The sequence below is a fragment of the Haliotis asinina genome, chromosome 8 (genome assembly GCF_037392515.1).
Source record: "Haliotis asinina isolate JCU_RB_2024 chromosome 8, JCU_Hal_asi_v2, whole genome shotgun sequence".
NCBI lineage: Eukaryota > Metazoa > Mollusca > Gastropoda > Lepetellida > Haliotidae > Haliotis > Haliotis asinina.
The window spans coordinates 26,467,798-26,486,945 of NC_090287.1; the positions used below are offsets into that span (position 1 = coordinate 26,467,798).

Genomic DNA, 19,148 nt, shown 5'->3' on the forward strand with positions numbered 1-19,148 from the left:
GATATCCAGAGGAGACCATGAGACTGACAGTGCAGACCATGAGATATACAATGAAAACCATGAGATACACAATGAAAACCATGAGATATACAATGAAAACCATGAGATATACAATGGAAACTATGGAATGTAGAATGGAAACCATGTCATACAATGGAGACAATGACATATACAGTGGATACCATGACACATACAGTGGATACCATGACATATACAGAGGATACCATAAAATATGCAGTGAGATATACAGTGGAGATTATGAGATATACAGCGACATATACAGTGAAGACCATAAGATGTACAGTGGAGACAACGGGATGTACAGTGGAGGTTATGAGATATACAGTGGAGACCATGAGATATACAGTGGAGACCATGAGATATACAGTGGAGGCCATGAGATATACATTGGCGACCATGAGATATACAATGGAGACCATCAGATATCCAGTGGAGACCATGAGATTTACAGGGCAGACCATGCGATATACAGTGGAGGCAATGAGATATACAGTGAAGACCATGAGATACTCAGTGGAGACCTTAAGATATACAATAAAATCTATGACATATACAATGGAGGCAATGGCATATACAGTGGATACCATGAGATATGCAGTGAGATGTACTGTGGAGATTGTGAGATATACAGCAACATATACGGTGAAGAACATAAGATATACAACAGAGACCATGAGATATACAGTGGAGACCATGAGATATACAGTGGAGACCATGAGATATACAATGGCGACCATGATATATACAGTGGAGGCACAATGAGATATACAGTGAGATATACAGTGCGGGCAATGAGATATACAATGGAGACCATGACATATACAGTGGAGACCAAGAGATATGCAGGGAGATATACAGTGGCGACCATGAGATATACAATGGCGACCATGATATATACAGACGCGTATTGGAAACTACGAGATAAGGTGAAAACTCTGATGCAGTGGTAACAATGAGATGTAGGAGAGACAATGGGATAAAGTGGCAGCGCTTCTCGGTATATTTTATGAGCGCTTGCACAAATTGCTGCACGATTATCTCAACCTAGAAAAATATGTGTTAAATCAGGGATACTCTATAACTCTCTATATAGGCTCCCTGGTTAAATGAGTTGGGTGAAACCATGTTAATTTTGTTTAAAAATGCATAATAATCGCTGGTTTTGACAAAATAAATTGAAGTTACATTACATTTTCAAGTAAATGGGGACATGTATATACTTTATGTACAGTGGTGTTTAAACTGTTACATTTTCTAATCACTTCATATATCGAGGATTAGACTCACTGATAAATGCTTAATGAAAACACTACCAGCCTTGTTTCAGTTTTACACTCAACGGTTTCTCATACCGTTCACAACGCGTACGCCGCATTCAGTTTCGCGTATCGAGAAACCGCAAGAGAACCTCTGACCCCTTTACGAATAGTGGGTTCGTCCGAGGTTTTACTTCCGTGGTGTGTATCTTTCGGTGGCGGTGTTAATGAGCAAAATGCCTGAAGGAATAGAGGAGATTGCTAGTAAATATAAATTACACAGTGAGTCCCTATCATTTCTGGAGAGTCAGCAAACTGACGGGGTAAACCTTATAGATGAGTCTGTCCCGTTGGAAGACAGGCGACGGAGATCCGCCGTGTCGAGCAGCCAGGCCGAGGAGTTCGCCGGCACTGTGAAGGAGTTCAGAGTTCCGTCAGCCGCCTTGCCAGGTACGATCGGGTTCTGGACATAGAGGGAGGGGCGGGCAAGTGTTTTTCGTTTATGGAATTTGGAGTTATATGCAACCAACTCAAGAAAACATGAACGATGTGTAAGCCTGAAATTGTCTTTCGTCGAGCACGTGTCATGTCCACCACTCTAACTCTGACTAATCTACCTAATGTTACTCGTATTCGCCCGACATTGCAATCTGAGTGCGTACAGAATTTGTCAGATGTCATTTGGACATCTAGGTTCAGTCTTGATCTAACTCTGTGTGGTGTTTGTTGGATCGCAGTCACCCAGAGTGAAACAGTGACTGACAAGTTGTTGCGATAACATATACTCACTGGAAGCGTCCATTTATTTTGTGGGTAGCCCAATGTGGTGGGCGTGGTCGCATGCGTCAAAGGGGATATTTATTTATTCCTTGCGGCGATGATAATGTTGTACCTTCCTCTTTACATACATCAGTGTAAGATTACAAACAGTGTCTTAAAAGTCAAGTTGTGTAACTGAATTTAAACAAGCTTTCACCCCCAAACAGACAACTGGGCTTATTTAGGACCAGGCCCACTTCTATCAGTAATAGTCACCTACTGTATGACTGTAAATAGATTAAGTGGTCTTGGCTTTAGTCTCATCAACTGAGAGCATATCAGAACACAAGTCTATTCACAATACTACAAATGCAACTTTATTGTCAACTCCTGGATTACATTTGATGTCTAGACATGGAAACATGTGCTTGCAGGGATTAAAATAGTGTTTAATTTGCATGACATGCCACGTTAAATATTGAGATGGCACAGATGAAATACAAACACTCACCATACTCATTGAGTGACAAAGGCAAAACATCTGACGTACTCTAATAATTCAAAACAAGTTTTTACTCCCCATGAAACTGATTATTGGTGGTATAGTCAATCTTACAGCACGCAATAGGCATGACATTTTGTATGTCAACAGGATGTTTTGGATAATAACCTAGCTTGTGGGTTAGTTTATGGTCCAGGACAAATGAAGCTGAACTATACTTACAGTCAGGAAAGAGGTCAGGAAACCTATTTTTCTCAAGTTGACAGGTTTACATGATGTGTAGTGATTGATTGAACACATCAAAATGGCTTACTGGTAGTTTGAATAATGTTTTAAGTTTAATGAGCTTATCAAATGGCAAGGGCACACTTATTTTCACAAAGGCACACCTAAATTATCTGTCTGGTGCCAAAAAATTACATGTCTGTCCCTGGCTTTCCTGAGTTCTACCTACTCTTGTTCCAAGACAATATTGACCTTGATTGCTAGAAAATCACCTGATATGACCATGGACGCTTTCAAAGATCACTTTGCTGAGGGATGCTTTGCTGTCAAAGATCTGAAGTTAATAAGATTGGATTTTGCCAGGCCTGGGGTCCTACTAACCCTCAAAAACACCCCTCAAATATCCCCTCTTCCTTTCACAAATTTAACTAACCCACAAATTATCCTGTCATCCTCTCACTCAGCCAAAGAGGACATCTCCCCTATCCTACAAATACCACTTTCCTCACTTACTTATTCTCATAATCCCATAAACATTAACTCACTGCACCTCAATCCATCAAACTATCTCCACTCACTTTCAACCAACCCTCAAGCCAGTGGCGCCACCTGTCACTCTACCTCAACCACCCATCCAGCCACCCTCACTTTCTCTCCAACACCCTTCAAACATCCACCCTCTTATCCCTAGCCCATCCACCCATCTACAGTCCCTCTCTACCAACCCTCAAGTCATCAGCTCTCCCGTATCTGCTCTACCTCAGTAACCTTCTCTTTCTCTCCAACACCCCTCAAACATCCACCCTCCTACTCCCCAGGTCATCGAAGTACCTACAATCCCTTTCTACTAACCCTCCAGCCATCAGCATTCCCTTAGCTGCTCTACCTCAGCCACACATCCATCCACCCTCACTTTCTCTCCAACTTCCCCCCTCGTCAACACGAAAGTCACTCACTCACTCTCCTCCACCCCTGACACGGTGATGTCACACTCAGCCACCCATCATGTAGGCTTTATACCTGAACTCACCACACTTCCAAGATCAATTACCATCATGGAAGCAGCATACTTTAGGGGAACAAATTAATTCACCGACTGGTTTCCAAATATATTCCAGAACTCTACTTCCCATGGAAATCAAACATATTGTACTTTGTTGGACAAGAGATTGCACAGTTTCCATGGAAACAGCACCACAGTGCCCTTCATTAGTTATCTGAAATGGCAATACAGGAATGTTAGGACTCTGTTGATTTTATTTTGTGGAGAAATTGATTTGATGGTCATTAACTTATTGGTTATTTTCTAATGCAGTACTGAGGTCCCTCAGTGAACCTGTGATGGTGATGCAAGTGTTTGTATTCTCATGTCCCTGTGGCCTGTGGCTACTGTAGCCATGGATCAGCTGGCATTACGTCCCTTCTTGCTAATTATGCTATCAGAAGAAAACAGACATGTACAGACTTCATTAGTATTGGTCAAAAGGAAAATGTGCATAATATATGGAGGAGAATGGGCATCAGTAAGACACTTTGGTTCTGGGCCTGTATGTAACAAACGTTTTCAGTCAGTCACAGTTGAATTGAACTGTGATTTACTTTGCTTGCATCTGTAAAAGATTGCCTTAGTATTCTCTCTTTATTTATGCCTTCTAATTGAATAAATTCGTCAATACTGAAGGTATAACAGTAGCATGAGTGAGTGAGTTTGGTTTCATGCTACTTTAGCAATAATCCAGCAATATCACAGCGGGAGAGTCCAGAAATGGGCTTCATTCAGTGTACCCCATGGGGATGTTTGGTGTGGTGATACTTGAACCATTAGGCTACCACACCTATCCGACCTAACATCAGTTGATGGTTTAGTAAAGAGAGAATTTATGCAGTTGCAACTGTGACTGCTTCAAAACATGCACTGTTTATCAGCATTTCATTGATATTTTTTCTACATTTTAAGGGATAAGGGGTTTTCTTCAGATAAACTCTTTTCATGAAGAATTTGTGGTTCAGAAGCTGACTTAAAATGCCACAAGCTGCACTCCACATCACTAATCTGCTGCACTACCATTAGCAGCAATCAATTTGTTGTTCTCATCAACTCCAAGCTGAAGAACTACAAATCAAGTTTTCAATCCTATCAACATTAATCTAAGGAGATGGTAATTAGTTTGTTCAAATCAGAATGTTGTACAAAGTACACCTGGCATTATATACTAATGATACAAATGGGTTCATGTTGTTCATAGATGAGATGATCATCATGTTGGAATGTTTAGAAAGTAACTTTATTACTGCATAAATATGAAAAATATTTTACCTGCAACAGTATTTCCTAAGGTTTAAAATTCCATTACCTCATATCTAAACCCACAGCAGTAAACAGTGATTATGAAACCAGTTGCCATAGCAGCATGTAGAAAAGCTAGCCAGCTGAGTGAAATGTTCTCTGTTGAAGTGGAATATAATATATAACACTCGCTGATAATCTCTGGAGCAGTCTCAGATTCCTTCCTCTTGATGTTAAGAGTTGATGAGTCAGAATATATTTGTGAAATTGTGTGATAATGATAGTATAGAAAACATGGACATGTTGTAATCATGAAATATTAATGACACTGAGCCATTGACACAGCATCAGTGTCGACACTTAGTTCAGGGCGAGGAGTGTCTGGTATTGATCTGCATACTTAGGACCGTCTGCATGGTTTACAGTCAGTCTTGGGGGTTGTTACAGGGACATAATGACATGGTGTTGGACTGTACAGATGTATAACCTTCCCTCAAGTTGACCCACTGCCCCTCAATAACTGTGTCCTACCCACAACTCTCAGTGACTGCTGTACCCACAGTTGTCCCCATCAGTGACTGTCATACCCACAGTTCTCCCCATCGGTGGCCATGTCGTACCAACTCTCTCCCTATCAGTGATGATGTCAGTTCTCTATACCCATGGGTATGTTGAGACCAAAATGCTGATGAAAGCTGCAACTGCAAGCTTCATGATCATCCATGGAGAAAGTGATGGGCTATGAATGTACTACCGGTTAATGAAGGGACCATTATATATGATAGAATGAGAGGGTCATGATTACTTTTCAGCATAAAGCAGGAACATCGTAATGGGTCATGTATTTACTTTATGTTGATGATTCTTGGATTTATGGCCCATCTATTTTAGAGTCCAGCTTTATGAAAGTAATAAATGGGGGCATGAACATGTATCGGTTTCCTTAGCTGGTGGCCTGGTCTGCTTTAATTCATCTCCACAATGTTCAGTGATGTCATACCCATCAGACTGTGCTTGATGGAGATTACAATTTAAGATTGATGCATCACTGCCAACTTTTCTCACACATTACGCAGATGAGACTTGATCTAACTGGAACACTGTTAAACACAGTTCTGAAGCACAACTCGCTATTCTATGATAAAAACATTAGATTTAATTATCACATGAGTTATAAATTTATTTCTGTGATAACCTAGTTGGTTTACTGTCCTTTGCAGACAAGTTACTATGTGAGTAATATCTTTATTTATATTCATTTGTAAATCAACAACTTTCTTAATATTGTTATCGTTATAACCAACCAACCAACCAACTACTCGCTCCATGTTGGATAGAAGAAAAACAGCTATTGACAGAATTTTGGTTTAAGTCTAACCAGAAAGTGTGTTATTACACCTGGAATACAATCTTTATCAATGTAATGAATGGAACAGCCCTACAGTTGTTATTTAGATATGTTATCAAGTCAAGTACTGTCGGGAACAGCAGCATAAGAGCCTTCCTTTTCCAGTCTTCATCTGGTGCGAGTATACTTCCCTTTATAGGTCAGAAAGGTCAGACTGTCTTCTGATTTAATTATATACATCTTGGGACTTGTCCATACCAAGCCATGGTTTGAATGTGGATTTATGCCAAATTTCTTTAAAGAAGTGTTTTTGCGTGTTGTGTTCGTAGTATTGATGTTGAAGCTGGCAAGAAAGCATCCTTAGGGCAGACTAATTTTATTTCTTGTTTTACGGATCCACCAGCCGAATTTTTTCAGGAGTAAGAAAAAGAATACAAGTCAATTTTCCCCGCCCAAAAACTAAAATCCTAATGCTTTAAAATTTAAACGTACAAGAACTTTTTTTTTTATTGTGTTTTGCCCCATATACACTTATTGAATGTCAAAAATACAAAACCTTTAGCATGTTGAAGGAATGTTACTTTGACTGGTGATTTTATTTTTATATTTTTTCCCTTCCTGCCTTTAGGTTTTCTGAGGAAAAAAACCATAAAACAAGGAATCAAATTGGTCTGACCTTATCTAGGGGGATCGTGTGTTGTAATAAACACGTCAGCAGATAAGTAACATTCCAGGCGTGATGGACTACCCAGCTTGACACAAGGCAGTATGATACACAGAGAAACAAATCTGGAGCATGACCAGTGTAAGAGGAAGTACATTTACATCACAGATATGTTGTAATCCCTTGAGAAATCTGTAAACTCATCAGAAGCAACCTGTCTGATGGACCATGATGGAAGCTTGCCGGGGGACACAGCTATGTCTTAGAACTTGATGTTCACACTCTTTCTCTGGTGTGAACACTCTTTCTATGGCTGTTCTGAAAAACACTCAGGGGTACTATAAACTCATGGGTATAATGCTACAGAAAATATCAGGCAGACTTCAACAATATTTATTAAATCATCTCAACCCATGTTATCAAGTCTCCAAATTTAAAATCTAGGAATTCAACTTAAATTGGCATAAATATGATGGCTAAACTCTGTTAATTCTGTGTTTGAATTTGACCTGTAAGATTCAAATAATTTGGATTTAACCAACCAGAGCCAGAGGCAAAAGTGAAATTATATAAATATGAGTGGCTTATTTCATCACCCTATGTCTGTGATGAATTGGAAAAATGCAGCCTTACACCTGGTCCTTGTTTCACAAAGCTCTCGTAAGCTGAAGATATCATAACGTTTTCTGTAGCATTCAAACTTCCCCTGTGACAGTATTGGAGGTATGAATGCTACAAGTTACGAGATCTTAGGTTTATGAGAGCTTTGTGAAATTGGGCCCTGTCCACCAGAACACTACGTAAACAGATCCAACTTTTCTCCTACAAATACATACCTGTACATTCTTACTGTACAAATATTAAACATTGTTGAGTTTTACTGTAAGATTTTTTAAATTCTTACCCAGGGATTACCTGATCTTCATACCAGGCTAGAGGTGTACATGAGACTCTTCCTTTTCCAGATGGAATCCCCATTGATGTGATCAAACCACGGAGCTGTAACAGCAATCCCATCATCCTGGTGTACTTTCATGGAGGGGGATTAGTGTTCGGGTCAAAGGAGGCGGACAGGCCAATCTGCCAGGTACTGGCCAGGTGAGTGTTGGGTGGATCTCTGGCCGTCAAAGTTGAGGCAGTTTAGTGGCGGTTTGTCTGTTATCTAACGCCACACTAAGCAATATTCCAGCAAGGAGTGCAGTTTCTATGTAGTCTGTGTTGGACCAAATAATCCAATGATTAATATCAGGTGAATTGATTTACATTATATCAACAAAGAAAATTGATGATCAAAATGGTTTTTAATACAAGTTATGGTATCATTACCATATTTTTTTATGCCATGTTTATTTGCCAATATTTATTAGTTATTGATACTTATAGACAGTGTGTGAGGTAAGTAGAAAGATAAGGGGTGCCTGACATGACCCGGATGTTAATGATTGAACATACATGTGGGCAAACCTCAACATACACGAGGGCGTCAGGACAGCCCTAGCCTTTCTCCAAGGCTGTACTGATTGCCAAGTCTATGGATATATAGTAATTCTATCCTTTAAAGAGGCGAGTTCAGATAAGCTGACAGTATAGCTTGCTTCAAGACTGTACTGAATGCTATGTCCATGGATGTACAGAAATTCTATCCTTTAAAGAGGCATGTCTAGATAAATGGACACGTAAGGACGCCATTTTGTTACTTATATTTATGATGAAAGTTTCTATAAAACTATTGATTATTACCTTTGAGACTTGTGCAAGTCTATAATGATTCTTACTTCTGAACTTTGTTCTTAAACCTATTGACCTTTCAGAGACCTGCCATGTGTTGTTGTCAATGTGGAATATCGACTGGCTCCAGAACACAAGTTCCCAGCAGCCTTTGAGGACGGGAAGAATGTTCTACGATGGGTGCTGATGAACAAGGCTCTCATAGGTATGGTCAGTGTCTGGTTAAAATGGTTAATAAGATCAGTCTGTTTGAATTTTTTGCTTTACTGAATTTCTTTGTCAGCATTTCAGAGACATTAATCAATTTTGAAGCCCTATATTGACAGTAGACTGGTCATAGAAAAGAACTTGTTTATAGGAAAACATACTTATCATCTTAATGAAATTTAATAAGAACTTGCCAAGAGACTTGAAACCATAGTAATCTAGACTCGCCAGATGTAATCAATATCAACTTGCATTGGCTGTATTTGATATAGTTCTTTCAGGGTTTGTGTGACACACAATCTTGCATACACAATTCATTTCTCAAAACAGAGCAACAAAGTTCCGCACAGTGAAGAGTTGTGCATCGTTACTGTCATATTACCACTGGAGCAAATCTGAAAAGAAAGCCTGATTGTATCTCATACAGATTACTGAATGGAAGCTTGATAGAATTAGGAGCCGGTATTTATCAAAATTTAGATCCCATCATTAATGCTAAAGTTGTATGAAGCAAATTTCTTTGCTGAACACTCAAGTCACCCAGAGTTCCTTGTGTCCAGCCCACTGGCTCTGACATATCATCACCTCTTACGCAGTCCATTCAAGAAAACTTTTATTAACATATATATCCATTGTTACAGTTTCATGTGCTGTCTTAATATCAAGTCACTACAGAGCTGGAGAAATGATCTTTTTAATACATTCATATTAACAATTGTCTAGCGCTAATATTCCCTTGATCACAGGATCATGTAGTCAGTCTCGATGATGCATCATATTATCAGTTTCGACCCTGGCCCTTGGCACACTGTGTTCATGTGGCTTTTTCATCCTAACGAGGTACCCATTCACAGCTGGGAGGACTGGGACACATAGTCACAGTGCTTTGTCCAAGTTCACTGCATGCTGTTGTACCTGCTACTAGGTGTTTGCATGTATTCATTTTGCCACCATCTGGTCATAAACCAATGGATTCATGGGTTCTTATCAGTGCACAGGGTTGTGTACTGTACACTAGGGGTTGTGACAATGTGGAAAGAGTCTGCACAAAAAGCTGACTCCAAGGCTTTTACACCCGGTCACAGGTGGCTTGATTCTAACACCTGACTAGAGCAGAAAACCCTTTTGTTTGATATTGTGAGCAGAGCCAAGTCAGCGCCGAGTGTGCCAGCTTCAGAAGCACTGGTCAGTTAAACTGTAGGCTTAATTTATCCAAATCACTAGCAATAAAATGTTGAACGAAACATTTTGATTTGTTTTCAACATCGTTAAAGTTGTAGTGACTCTTCAGTTAGACTCCAAAACTGAACCATATAACACCACATTCTGCCTCCAGGTGGCACCAATGACAGCAAGATCGGATTGGTTGGCTGCAGTGCTGGAGGGACAATAGCTGCAAGTCTGTGCCATGAAGTAACGAAGGGAATCACGTTCCAGGTATGATCCATGTGCTTTTTGTTGCCCCAAGAAACTAAATGCGTGTTACACCAGCAAGAACTATGCTCTGCATTGATGCAGTATACTTGATATCCAAGCAAGAACCAGGGCTCTCTTCAATATGCGATGCATTTTATCCCAGTCAGGATTATACTCTCAAATGATGCAAAGTCTTGTTATCCAATTTAAGTTTGTGTGATGTTTAACAACACACACATTCAGATGACATCATTCTCCAACCACCTGAACTACACAATTCAGTGATTGATATCATGAGTATTGTTTCCACGTAATTGGAGCAGAATGACATGTATCAACCAAGTCAGTGAGTCTGACCACATAATCGTGTTTGTCACCTCTTAAGACTATAATGGGTTGATGAAGACCAATGCTACCCCATGTCTTCTCTGCTGAGTGTTAAAGTACAGTATTCAATATCTCATCAAAGACTGCTCTACATTGAAGTACAGTATTTAATATCTCATTAAAGACTGTGCTACATTGAAGTACAGTATTTAATATAACATTAAAGACTGTGCTCTACATTGAAGTAAAGTATTCAATATCTCATTAAAGACTGCTCTACATTGAAGTACAGTATTCAATATCTCATTAAAGACTGCTCTACATTGAAGTACAGTACAGTGATGTTCCGTTAATCCGATCTCTGTTTATCTGACAATCAGCTTATTTTTGGTAACAAATTGAATAAACATATTAATCTGACAGTCCTGCGTTCCAACTACAGCTACTCCAGTTAACAATCAACAATCACTAAGTGATTAGTTGCGTTAATCTGAAACTGAGATTAGCAGCGAGTGTGATAAGTTACAGGTGAATACAGTACCTTTTGTCACTCAACATGTTATCATATGTTAGGAACAATGAGGATTAGGAACACCAATTCTGCCATGTGATGACCATTATACAGTCATGCGCCATTTATCCGAACCTCAGATATCCAGAAAAATTTCTTTCCCAACAAAAATTCCTTAAAACGTATTCACAACGTTGTAAAATTACTCACTTACTCGGAAATATGGTTTTCATAACCAGACGGTCATTTTCACATACAAAATGCTAAATTATAGGCATTTTTGTCACGTGTATCCGAATGGCTGAGCTCTTGTCACTATGTTTACACACGCAAATACCAACTGGCCTTGTGTGCCCTAACATGAAAGAAGACAGCAGTCTTTTAAGCGTGAGAAGATTAACTACCTGTAATTAGCAAGGTAATACAGAGTTAATTTTCAGGTGTGTCAATTTGTCTTTCAATGTTAATTGAAAAAGCATGTACTTTTGGCAATGAATATCATTCCTTTATTCTCGTGGCCGTTTAACACAGTTTAAATCTAAACATAGTGTATCAAGCAGGAAATATGAAGGTGAAGCAGCAATTGCTTATCGATGTGTTATCAATCAATAATTATTACGTCTGAGGCCTGTTATGTTCATTTCTTTGTACGTTTCTTTGTACATGTACATATGGTCTGTGGTTCAGATATCCAGATATTTGTTTATCCGGATTATTCCAAGGAAAACATAAGTGTTCGGATAAACAGGGCACAAAAGGATATAACTGCCGTAGGGAGCAGCCGTTTTAGACAATTTCCTCACATATGTTGCCTGAAAAAAGCATTTTGTATTTGCGAAAGGCTGCTTAGTTCTCGTCAAATTCACCAAGGTTGGAAGCAGACACATTTATTGATATTTGTTACACCTGCTCTGAAATCTGTGGCCGTTCTATTCTAATTTCAGCATCAAAGTTGACTCTTAGAGTTAGAGTTCTACCTTCTCAGTTTTCACACACAAATATATCTTGATGTATGTACCATTTAACTGTGAAAGGTGTGATCTAAATTTGATGACTGAATATGGTTTAGGAGGTCAATTCCCAACACTGATTACACACACACTTAATATGAATCATGATTGTCCTGCTTTTGACCATGTAAGTGATCTGTACTCAGAATTCGATTATCAGACATCCTCGTTAATCCAATGGATGTAGGATTAACAAGACTTGACTGTATTCACTATCTCAAGAACTATGCTCGCATGTTTCTTTGGCAGGTGCTGGTGTATCCTTGGCTCGATCTGACATGTGACCAGCCATCTTGCACAGAATTTGAAAATGGCCCAGTTTTGACTGTTGAAATTCTGAGATGGTCAGTATAATGTCTGCATACTGGTAGATTGAGTATTAATCACTGTCAAGAATCAGGGAATACAAGACTCAGAACTAGCCTCTTTGCAATTGTTTTTATGTCATATTTGGGATTGATAAAGTAAATTTTCTAGTATTTTTATGGGTTGAGTCGCATCTGGGATTTTTGAACTCCCACTCTCAGGGTCAGGCACCTAATTGCCAGTACAACCAAGTCAGTGATCTATCCCCCTCAACCACTGCATTAGCTGATTAAGTAAGAGCTCAAATTTATCTCCTATATATTAAACAGTGGGTTTATATATTTGTCCTAGGTGTGCAGACAAAGTTGTCAACAATCCTGAAGAAGAGAAAAACCCACGAGCATCACCACTATTTCGTGAGAACTTTACCAGCCTCCCACCCACACTTCTGCTTCTTGCCGAGTTTGATCCTCTGCGTGACCAGGCATATCGTGAGTACAGTAGGAAGGGCATCATGGTGTGATGAGTGGGTTTGCTATGTTTTACGTAGCTAAAAGCACTATTCCAGCATTCTCATGGTGGTCGACACCAGAAATGGGCTTCACACATTGTTACCCAAGTGGGGAATCAAACTCAGATCTTCAGTGTAACAAATGGACACTTTTAATATCCCTTCATTGGTGTTTAAACTTATGGAGATATGCTAACTGTTTTTATGAAACTCACAAATGCTGGGATAAAGGTTCTAAACCTAGAAACATGGTAAAACTTTGATTTGTTACCTGCAGGCATAGGTTTCTGGCACAACTAAGGGCTACAACTCTGCACAGCAAACAATTGCACCAATACTTCCCTGTCCTGTTCTTCCTGAAAATCTTCTAGTGGTTTATGCCCTTGTTTGGTTGTCAGATTACAAGCGAAAAATCAAGGATGCCGGAATTGATGCTGAGAGCCTGATGATTAAAGGATCACTCCATGGTTTCTTCGATAAGCCTGGTATGTTGTCTGCAGATAATAGCTTTGTTGATATTGATTGGTTACTACTGGTCACATGACAGCACATAAATGTGTCACTTTGCATTACCAAATAAGCATAAAGACACAAAGGCAGCTCTCAGTAGGGAGCATTTCATGTATATATCACTCATCATTTGATCTATATAACAATGTTTTTAATATTTATGTGATCAAATGATTTTGTGATTTAGACTTTGGTTTAAATTTTGAATGGTTAAAGCTGATTTTCTGTCTTGCAGATCACTATAAAGATCTTGGACTAAAAGCCAGGGAAAAGATGATTGCATTTATCAAGAAAAGAGTAGCATCATCATGATTGCTTTGAAGAATACAACAGACACCATAATGTTTGCTCACAGCCCAGCCAGGATTAAGCAAACACTGCATTTGAAAATTGAAGTTTTTGCACAGAATTAGCAGCAAAGTAGAACACCACCGTAACACTCCATCCATTTAAGGCTTATGCCTCTTTGAAAGTGAAAGTAGTGGTGCAGCAGATTGTATCTTAGGTGTGATTCTTTGGAAGATATCTAATTTACAACTTACAGTTTGTGGTGAATGCTTATACGAAAGACCAACTGTTTGAAATTATTCCTTTCCCAACACCAAAAAATATTAAATATATTATGTTTGTTCTGACTGGAACTTAAATGAGTGAAATAAGTTGACAAGAATATTCTGATAATACATTCAGAAGTCTATTATCCCTTAAGGCCCCTGTATATAACAGATATGTGGATTTGGATAATATTATTGAATGTCTGTAGGGTTTGTTTGTTCTAAATGACAACATTGGTTTAAAAGACTGAAAGAATTTGGTATTTTTAATAGGGGTCATTTTCTTACATTTAATCAATCACATTTGGATGACTATTACAAAGTCATTATCACAACTTAGTCCTTGGTGGAGAGAATGCTTTGCATAAGTCCCTTTGATGCTGTTACAATGACATTGTATGCTGGTATTTGTCTTGTGTGCAGAACTGATCGATTGCACAGAGATATCTCTGAACCAAGATCAAGAAAATGGGTTTCTGTATACATATTATGAAATGTCCCTTCCACTGTTTGTGTTATTTCTTTTAGCTTTTTACACTTTTGTAATTAGACTTGTATCTTATATTTAAATGACTACTTAGCTGGTCAAATGAAGACATGAAAGAAAAAGAAAAGTGTTTTTGGACATATCCGGATTTATACCATTCCATTTCTATGGCAATTTGTTCTATTCTCTTCCATTTTAGGTTTCATTGTTCTTTGCCTTAATAACTGTTTTAGTCTTTAATTCAGTTTTTTACAAAACATTACAATATTACTATCAGCATTTATGTTTACAACTTTTACTGAAATAATTTCAGTTGACAACAAGAAGGCAGTATGCCAATGACCCTACAGCGTAATCATCATTGAGATGCTGTTAGCAGTGTATGCTGTTTTGAACATACAGTTCTATGTATATTTAAGCAGCTTAATAATTGACAATTTTCTTCAGGTGATATATGTGGATGTCCAGTCACTCTCCAGGCGTTTGACCTATGTAAACTTGGACCATTGTCACATCATACTATTGTGCCTGTAGCCTTGTTTGTGCAGCACTGTTTTGGATTGATTCTCAAGATTCTTGTCTTCCTTGCACAGAAAAAGGCAACTGGCCTTAAACTTTGTTTGACTGTATGTTTTTCAGAAAGTCAGCAGAGATGTTTATGCTTAATGTGCCATAAATCCACCCAAAACAAAATATTGTATGTTCGTAAATGAACACCACCTCAGTTAAATGTGTACTAGTTTTAATGCAGGAATTCTTCTGATCAATATTTTTTGGATCAAGTGCAGAAGTTAAAGAGCATGTAAAATGAATATATTACCATTTGTTTCATCAAAGAAATACACTTTGTAATTGTCATTATGTCATTATGATATGGTCAGTAAATTTAATCAGTGTATAATTTGTTTTATCAGGTTTGGATATTTCATATTATCATAGTAATACTTTGACCAAACCACAACTTTACATACAATCTATGGATATTAAATTGCCAATTCATGTTGTCATGATGATAATATTTAGCGATAAATTTGGCTCTTTAAGATTACCACTCATCCCATGTCGAGATGGACAATATTTTACAATTCCTTGTTTCATTGTAACCATGGTAACTAATCCTTTCATTTTAAGGAAAGACTGTCATATGGTTTCATCATCCCAGTTAAAATATGGTGTAATGAATTTAATGTTCATAATTCCATGGATCCATTGTATCAATCTTTTTATCAACTTTCTGGGGCACAGCTGGTGTTTGATATATGTGTAGTGTGTATCTTCCATAGAGATGGAATATTTGCTACAGTTGTTCAAATGTTTAAGTGCCAGTGGTTGAATGATTTCCAGGTTGCAAATGTGCTTATTGTATATGTGCCAAAGCAGGTACTGGGCATGTGATTTTCTGTTAGTTGGGCTCTGACACATTATTAATCTAAGAAAACCCAAAACATCTGTTGTCAATATGAAATCCAAACTGTTGAAAAATATATTTTAGCTGATCTTTTGCAAATATGGTTGCCTAGATACGAAAAATGAAATTGAAGAAACTGACTACTTGGGTTTGAGTGACTAGTCAAGGAGTTACTTCCCTTGCAACATGTTGATAATTTACAGTTTTATTTTATTGGCATATTTTATCACAAGATTGAAAAAAACAAACAAATATTTTACTTTCTTTGAATATTTGGGTTCTTTGAAACCAAGTGTAACAGAAAATAACATGTCATAGTAACTTTGCAGCATCAGTTTTCAGTATGTGAAAGGTTATGTCCTCGTGATAATTGATTATGCCAGTAAAGTGCCAGTGTCCAAAGCAGGTGTTATATGCCAAATGCTTCAGATGTTCTATTTTTAATTAATATTCTTCTGTTGATGAAAAAACATTAGTTTAATACCTGATAATGAACTGTTCATGGTACTATTTCAGCTAGTAGAAACTATACTACTGTAAATGTGTAATGACCACCTACACATCTTACTCTGCATCTACTTAGTGTTTTCAGCTGTAAACAGGTTACCATGTATGTTTCAATGGGCAGTACCATCAGTATATGTGGTTAGAATCTGGACAGTGTCCTTACAACTGCTTACAAGAATTTATGAATGGTAGAAACAAGCAAGGTTAAAAAACTGTAAATACTAACTGAGTTATTGAAAGTATAGATATTTGTTTCGCAATAAAATCAAAACTTGGTGGTCAGGTTTCCTAATTGTTATCATATCATAGGGGATAGTGCAAAGTGGATAGTGTGGTATTAAACAGCTTACAAACATTTTTTTTTTAAACACAGAAGAGGTTGTATTATGTTGTCAGTATTACCCAAGTATTACCCAATATGAAGAAACAATGAGAGGGTGGTTTACATAAAGATTAGCTTGAAAGGCAAGCAGATGTTACATAATTAAATGACCATCACGATCTCATCAGTGATTGTGTACAACAGACTTAATTTTCTCATATGCTTAATGGTCTGTTGTAATGAAAGTAGCATTTCTTGATCTGAACAATGTTATGTTGTCAGATTAAAGGTCAGCAAAGACATGAATTTGCATTGGTGCTAAAACTATATATACCGGTTACACATCATGTAGGTCACATGGGCAACTGATCGGGGACATCTCAAGTTATGAAACTGTTAAACCGTTACTACTGATGCATCTTACCCATACCTTCTATTGCCATCAGATGGTTTACAGTTGACCTTAGGTTGTGATTTCCTGAAGAAATGGCTTGAATTCTTAAAACCATGTCGTTACAAACAATGGAAGAAAGTTCATGCATTTGACTTCAGAAATGATAAAGGGACCAAGTTGGAGCCGATACCTGTCACTAACAATCCTGAACTAATTATTAAACCGTCAACTGACTTAGAAATATCAGAAGTCGACATGTCTACGTTTATGGCCACAGTTACTCAGAGCAGAGAACCAAAATTGTACAAAGCAGGGGTTATCATGATGTGCCTGGGTAAACAATATAATTCTGGAACAGTCACATAGATTTGTGTGTACTCTTCTTCCGATCTGATCATTTTCACAACTATTCTGATTGGATCCTAAGACACCTTCTTATGGGGTCAAAACAGACAAACTACGGATCAGGCTATTTAGACCCATAGGCTTCCATACTCCCAGTAATCAGTGTACTATGCATTCAGACTAGCATAACTGATCTTTGCATCTCAGAAACAACCTGAACAGAAATTTCCCAAATATTCACGATAGACTCTAGGTCATTAATTTATGGACAGAGATGATGTAGAAATGAAGGCTAACAGTTTCAGAAGCTATCACCTTATTGGATCAAGAAATAACTTCATTCACTAAGTAAAACTGGGTGTCAAAGGTGACTCAGGGTTTTGAAGTGAGGTTTTCAGGAGACTCGTATCCAAATTGTTTAGCTGCTTTCTAGAAAGGTTGACAGAACAAAATTGAAAAAAGAAAAGAATAAAATTGCTTATAAAAACAATTTAAGTCAGAGGAAATGAAAAACATACAATACTAGTATTTAAGAGTTGTGAAGAATATGGATAAAAAGACTTATTCCAGCCCAAAAATAGGCACTATTGTCTCTGGCCATTTCTTAATAGTTGAATTCTTTTGGACGTAGGCGGTAGTATTTTTTTGCACACTTTTGGCCAGAATTGTAACACAGCTGATAAAAAACATAAAGTTTCACCATTGTATTTGGAGAGCTTAGGTTACATTATGCTATATGATTGCTGATGGTGTAAATATACACCATCAATGTTTCAGTTTAGACATTAATCCTTTACATTGTGTTGATGTTTCACAGAAACTGGTAGTTGAGAGTATTCAGTGTGTATGATTCCTATTACTGATGAATATTTAACTTTTTACAATATGCATTACATATCCAAGTTGTGTTTCTAGAACAGATTCAAGGTAATAATTTTGTAATGATTTTTGCAGCGTATCAGTAGTTGGTGTATATTTTCATAATGGTTTATGTTTGTAATATTTTTGCCAAATATTGGTTTACATACTTAAGGAGATAATTATTGGAGGGTGTATTTATTAAATCCAACATTACCCTGTTTGTTGGGGCCAAGAAGAGGAATTTAAAAACTATTGAAACTTTACCCCAGAACTTGATGATTGTTTTTGGAAGTTGTTAATCATACCCGTTTTCATCTGTAGTTGTACTGCTTAAAGCATTAGGCTATATGCCATCATTGTTGCAGCTTTTCATATGCTTTAATCCATATTTGGCCAAACCGTTTTGGATATTTTAGCTCATTTGTCGAGGCATTTTACACTTTTGCCTCAGTTATTTTATAGTGGTTTATTACATAGATATTTTGATGGTTTGTTGCCTTTTGTTGTAGTTATTATGAATAAAGAATTGTAAAAGCAATTATATTTTTTGTCACGTTAAAATGGATCTTCAGCAGCCTATGTATTAAACATGTCCATTTTTGAGGACTCTCCCCAGACATGTGAAATGATGTTTCTGATACTCCCATGATTCTATCTGTTGCACCACCATTATAACATATAC

At 37.7% G+C, this 19,148-nt stretch overlaps 1 protein-coding gene across 1 annotated transcript; it reads left to right on the forward strand.

Moving 5' to 3' along the window:
• Window positions 1–1,460: 1,460 nt before the first annotated feature.
• Window positions 1,461–19,004, forward strand: LOC137293920 (ethyl acetate hydrolase-like). The gene is made up of 8 exons (XM_067824765.1): window positions 1,461–1,727; window positions 8,028–8,160; window positions 8,874–8,995; window positions 10,334–10,434; window positions 12,511–12,605; window positions 12,919–13,058; window positions 13,477–13,563; window positions 13,824–19,004. The coding sequence occupies exons 1-8, from the start codon at window positions 1,505–1,507 to the stop codon at window positions 13,898–13,900; spliced, it is 978 nt and encodes a 325-aa protein (XP_067680866.1). The 5' UTR covers window positions 1,461–1,504; the 3' UTR covers window positions 13,901–19,004.
• The last annotated feature ends 144 nt before the right edge of the window (window positions 19,005–19,148 follow it).